The sequence below is a fragment of the Harpegnathos saltator genome, unplaced genomic scaffold (assembly GCF_003227715.2).
Source record: "Harpegnathos saltator strain DR-91 unplaced genomic scaffold, Hsal_v8.6 scaffold714, whole genome shotgun sequence".
Taxonomy (NCBI): domain Eukaryota; kingdom Metazoa; phylum Arthropoda; class Insecta; order Hymenoptera; family Formicidae; genus Harpegnathos; species Harpegnathos saltator.
The window spans coordinates 166,501-172,500 of NW_020230554.1; the positions used below are offsets into that span (position 1 = coordinate 166,501).

The 6,000-nt window shown below is 49.5% G+C and overlaps 1 protein-coding gene across 10 annotated transcripts in view; it reads right to left on the reverse strand.

The window, feature by feature from the left end:
- The window catches only part of Lar (tyrosine-protein phosphatase Lar), a 291,572-nt gene that overhangs the window by 3,060 nt on the left and 282,512 nt on the right, over nt 1–6,000 (reverse strand). For 6 of the 10 annotated variants that reach the window (XM_025305793.1, XM_025305791.1, XM_025305790.1 and 3 more), the window contains 5 exons: nt 5,903–5,911; nt 3,547–3,686; nt 3,205–3,407; nt 2,934–3,100; nt 1,448–2,808 (listed from right to left, as the gene is read on the reverse strand). In XM_025305793.1, the coding sequence (XP_025161578.1) occupies nt 1,448–2,808; nt 2,934–3,100; nt 3,205–3,407; nt 3,547–3,686; nt 5,903–5,911 (1,880 nt within the window). The remainder of the gene's footprint in view (nt 1–1,447; nt 2,809–2,933; nt 3,101–3,204; nt 3,408–3,546; nt 3,687–5,902; nt 5,912–6,000) is intronic. The other 4 variants (XM_025305796.1, XM_025305792.1, XM_025305795.1 and 1 more) reach the window with 1 other exon arrangement.

The window sequence follows — 6,000 nt, forward strand, 5'->3', positions numbered from 1 at the left end:
AGACACTTATTCTTCAGACATTTCATCATCTGTTTTTTCGTTAGTGATATTTCGCTGTTTATATTATTTTTTGTTTTTTCTTTCATATTACTATCTTGTTTATGTTATAATGGTTTTCAATTTGAACCAGACTTTTGTTCATGACTCCATATTATAAAGATGTGTTAAATACATGGAACTTCTTTATAAAATCAATGTATATCAATTTAGTGTTTATGAACAGTTCAAATTATATGTATCTGGTAGATTCGTTAATTTAACAAGGCGAAAAATATTTAACGTATCGTATTATTGAGAACATAATAAATAATGAGATTTAGAAGAGTACCGTCACGTAGATATGCATGTCTGTGGAATGTTGCGGACGACGAGTTATCGTAAACAACAGTAAAATATTTCGTACGATAAAATGTGTATGCGGACTGTATTTCATCTATATATAGTAAAATTGTTTATCATGAGAATAGGTGTATTCACGTAATTTTCGAAGGGAGCGTTGTATTGGAGGTGATGAGAGCCGCGACAGATTCGGGTATCGGGAGAGGAGGAAGTCGACAATCACAGGTCAAGAGCGTCTTCGAGAAGGGCAGCAGTAGCCGAAGATGATCCAAACGTCGGGAAACGTCGGGTAGGCGGCGAACAGCCGCAGATCAGGAGCGTTGACAGAGGAGGCGGCAGGAGCCGCTTCAGATCCGGATGTCAAGGAAAGGGTGGCGGCAAAGAGCCGCAGATCAGGAGCGCTGACGATAGAGGCGGCAGAAGACGCTGCAGGTCCGGGCGTCAGGAAGGGAAGCGGCAAATAGCCGCAGGTCAGGAGCGCCGACGGTAGAGGCGGCAGGAGCCGCTGCAGGTCCGGGCGTCAGGAAGGGAAGCGGCAAATAGCTGCAGGTCAGGAGCGCCGACGGTAGAAGTGGCAGGAGCCGCTGCAGGTCTGGGCGTCAGGAAGGGAGGCGGCAAACAGCCGCAGGTCAGGAGCGCCGACGGTAGAGGCGGCAAGAGCCGCTGCAGGTCTGAGCGTCAGGAAAGTAGGCGGCAAACAGCCGCAGGTTAGAAGCGCCGACGAAGGAGGTGGCGGGAGCTGTAAACAGAAACCTGGCGCACGAAGCGCAATGCTCGGCGCACGAGGCGCAATGCTCGGCGCTAGAAGCGCAATTACCTGATAATTGAAGTAAAATACTCAGCTTAACTAATATCACACTTACTCGACGAAAGACCTTTATCCAGAAAGAGCAGAAGGAAGAATGAAAAAAAAAAGATAGATTGTTATAGCGTCAGATACCCTTCGCAACTGACCCGAACCAGCATTTTTTTTAACGCGCGGGATCGTGACCACCTCCGCCGCCGTTACTCATTCCTCAACAAAATGTCTGATGAAGAAGTGTTTAGATGATAATAATAATAATAATAAATGACGCACGAAGCAGTGACGCCACTTGTCGCATCTTACCTTTCGCGGAGTGTCGACCACAGCCCGTACGAATATCCTGTATCGTTTGTTTTTGACGAGTTTCCGATTTTCGTATCCCTCGTAGATATCCCCGCTTCCCAGATGGAACGTGTACGGAATGTCTCTGTGTGGAAACTTGGCGGCGATGTACGGCGCGTTTTCTCTCTCTTGTTTAGCACCTTTCCCCGTGATCATGTCTTCGGTCAATTCATCCGGCTGTTTGTCAGCTGTGCTCTTGTCCTCGGGCACGACGATCAGGTAGTAGTGTGAGATCGGACCGTATTCCTCAGATGCCTGCGGCAGAATCACTTGGATCTCCTCGCCGTTCACCACGCCGTAGAAATCCGGCTTTACCATCGGCTTAGGTGCAGCCATTTGCGTAGTGACTGTGATCTTAGCCGGTGGTCTGTACTGAGAATCGCGCGGTACGGCGCTCACGTTGACGTTGTAAGTCGTGAACGGCTGCAACTCGTTGATCGTCGTGCTTGTTACTTGAGGTTCTAACAGGATCTGTCGACGAGGCACTATCTGCGTCTGCGTTATACCCTGCGAGTCCACAAACTCCTTCACAGCATCGAACGACACCTTGTACTTTATCGGGGTCAGTCTGATGGGTGGAGTCCAAGAGAGCGTCATCGAGTGCGTGGACGAGTCTGGTGCTCTGAGGTTCAACGGTACGTCCTCCGGCTTTACCTTCACCGTGACCTTTTCGCTGAGTCTCCCCAGGCCGGTCTTGTAACGCGCCGCCACCGTTATAGCGTACTGAGTGAACTTCTCCAAATTGATCAAGTCCGCCGATTCCGTGAGACCGACGCTCTTCTGCTTCCATTCATCCAAGTCCTCCACAGCGGTTGTCGTGTAGAAAATCTGATACCCAACGATCTTGCCTCGATTAGGTACCGGCTCCCACCACACCTCCACGCTGGAGTCCGATGTCGCCACGGCTCTCACGGACATCGGCGCCCTGCCGATGTCCTTCTCCGTTATTATCGTAATCTTCTCGGAATACGGACCGCTACCCTGTGACGTGTGCGCCCGCACGTGGAACACGTACTCTGTGTTCTCCTCGAGATCGGTGAACACCGCCCTGGTTTTGGTCGTGTTCCGGTCGATGGTGGTGGAATGGTCATTCTTCTTGTTGAATTGCACATCGTAGCCTATTATCTGTCCGTTCCTGTGCTGTCGTTGAGGCTTGTCCCAGGTGACGCACACGGTATCGGGGGTTTGAAAGAAATATGACAGATTCGTCGGTGGCCCGGTCGGTTCGCCCTCTGGGCTGAACCAGTACCGCACGGTCTCTTGGCCGTAGCCGATGTTGTTCTTGCCCGCCACCCTGAACTCATAGTCCACGCCTTGTTCGCCTACGGATGATGGTAATCAATCGTGTGAACGGAAAAGGAAAGGGTCTTGTTGTAAAATTTCGCGACACTGCCCCGTAAGGAACGAGCAGAGATTTCGAGTCGGTAGACATTTCCATTTCGCTCACCAAGGTCCGTGATCTTGTACGTGTGTTGATTCATGTTGTCGATGAATTCCTCCTTCAGCGTTTGATTTTTTATGCCATAGCGAATACGGTATCCCAGAAGATTACCGTAGGTTTGGGTAGGTGCTGCCCATTCGAGCTCTAGAACGTCGGGACCCCTACTGAGCACCCTGAAAGAAGGAAGATGTATAATAACAAACACGCGGCTTCGCGAGGGTGTTTGCGCGAGGCGGAAACGACGAAATCTCGCGCGGCTTTCCAGCGTGATTCTTACTTCACGTTGACCTGCGGTCTGTTCGGCACGCCGCCCGGTGTCTTAATGTGAACCGGTACCGAACGATCCCCGTCTCCTTTTCTCGTCAGAGCTGCTACCTGCACCGAGTATCTCGTGTCGGGTTGCAATCCAGTGATATTCACCTCAAGCACGCCATCCTCGTGCACGTCTCGACGTATCGGTTCGTTCAGTAGGTCTTTCCCCTGATGAAATCGATGAAGCGATAGTGGCGTTACTCGAATCGATATTGCGCACACGGACATCTTCACACACGTCTTCGACTTCTTCAGTTTGGTGAAAACTTCGCCAAACTTGAAAAATCGAACAGTCGCCGCGACTCACCTCCTCCCTCACTTCCTGCACGTGTATGTGGTAGCCACGTATAACGCCGTTTTGATCTTTCGCCTTCGGCGGCTTCCACTTCACTTGTATCGCCGTCGAGTTGATGGCAACGGCTGTGACATCCTGAGGATCCCCCGGCACTGTAACGCAATCTATAATCAATCCGTGCGCTTCACACCCGCCCCGCTTCACACTCACAGTCACACTCTCATGTATACCCACAGACGTACGCGGATGGGGAATATAATAAATTATACGTATAAACGAAGAAGAAACGGGAATATACAAAACCTGAAGTGATCAACTAAGATCCTCGGTGTCGCGCGAGTAACTGAAACTGAAACTGGAAACGAGTAACTGGAACGATTAAAGAGAGATCAAAAAAAGAAACAAAAGGGTAAAAAAAAAAAGAGAATGAAGTTCGCGAAGCCGTTGGCAGTCACGGCCGCGTCTGCCGCAAGATCACTACGTCGTCGTATGTATTTACATCCCAGAAGCGAGAAACAACGTGTGAAGCGATAAGCGTTACGCCGTTAGCCAAAGTAGCCAAAGTCCTTCGTCCGTCGTAAGAAGGAGACGACGTACTGGAGAGAAGAAAGCGAAAGGTAGAAATCCGTCTATACATCGCGCGAGAACGAGAGTGCGTTTCTTCCGCGGCTCGCGACCATCCGTCTGTCTGTCCTTCGATTCGCCGCTCTGCAACGAAATGAAACGGGGACCCGTCAACACTGCGAGAAAACCCCGCGAGGACAGCGTGCGAAGGATAAGATCGGAAACGCAAAACCAGAATACGTCGTAGCGAACAGTCGCGGCGGTTGCGAAGAAATCATAAAAAGGGCGGTAAAAAGAGAAAGTAATCCAAGGTGGGTGAACGAAAGAGAGACGAATGGCAAAAAGAAGAAGAAAACAGTGATGGAGAAGGTAATCACATGCCAATCGTCAATCACACACGGACAATACGACGTACAAACAATATTACGAGAGGCACGTTGTACCCCATGCTCTACGCCCCTGATACGGTCTCACGATCCTCCATTTGAATACCAATAATGCTTTGCTTTCTCTTTCCTTTCTTATTTCTTTTTTTCTCGAGTTTCTTTCTCTTTTATCTTTCTCCCGGCTGTTAGCTCGCGCTAATTCGACTCGTCTTCGCGTACGTACGTGGCGTGGAAGCGCGTCCGCTTTGAAGCACGTCAGCGGGTGTTCGCGGTAACGCGCGTTGGACGATAACGCAGCGGTAATATTGGAGAGTCCATGACTTTGAGAGACCAAGTAGACGGTTGAGTCGCATGCGAGTTTCCACGAGTGTAGGTGTGCGGAACAGCAGGTGCCGTTCGTTTCGCGTAAGGATGGAAGTTACGGGCGGCGGCGGCGGCGACGGGGAGAGAGTCGCGCGAATCTCGCGTTTCGGCACGCCGGCGACGGCAAATACGCGCAAGTCGCTCTCTGTAACGCTCTCTTCAACGGCGTTTATTTACAAGCACGAGCGACCGTTAAAGTTACAGGGGAGTCGCGACTCGCGCACGGCGACGCGTGTTTCGCGACTTCCAACGAGGATCTCTGCGTCACGCAGTCCGGAAGGCGAGAGAGACGAGAGATGAATCGAGATTGTGTCTCATGGACGGTCCAGTATTCGGCGTCGCTGAGAACGTAATCGCTGCGCGCTGCGAGAGAGAAATGAAAACGTAAGACGCTGGGGGGAAATCAAATTCGCACGAGGAAGAAAAACGAAATCAGCGCTGCCTAATACCTACTTCCGCGCGATATATAATATATATATATGTATAGACAGTAACAATACAGCTCTCTACGGTGGAAGGAATTCGCAAGAAACGAAAGTTGCGCCGCAACCAAAGTACATAGAGAAAACTCCGACGCAGAACTGAATGTCGTCGTAGCGCGACTGATGAAGAGAAGCGACTGGTGGATCGCGTGCTCGCTCTGCTCTAGCTCTCGTTACGTATACACAGTCAATGATGAGATCAAGATCACACTTACAACTTCGCTATGTAGCGCAAAAAATAAGGGTGGCGAGCGCGCAGCCGCAGCGTTAATGTAATATGTAATGTAACATGTCTCTTAAGATTACATTAATGTAATGTTCACGCTGGCTGCAGCAAAGGAAAAAAAAGAAGAAATAATTTCAGGACGGCACTCGGAGAGAGTTCGGACGACTCTCGACCGACAATCAATGTGGAAACAAGGAGAAAAGTCAAAAGAAGAGTATATGTTTATATGTACATACGTATATGCGAAAATGAGAGACGGAAAGAAAGAGTGTAACACAAAGGTGGTATATATACGGTATAGAAAAAAATGTCATGGCACAACTCGAGACGAGCTAAGGGATACTCACTTTTTTCAGCTGCGCCCCAAAAGTCGCCAAAAAAGTGGGAAAAAAAACTCGTAAAAATTCGTGTCAACTTCGCACGTACATTGAGTGGTATGTATTAC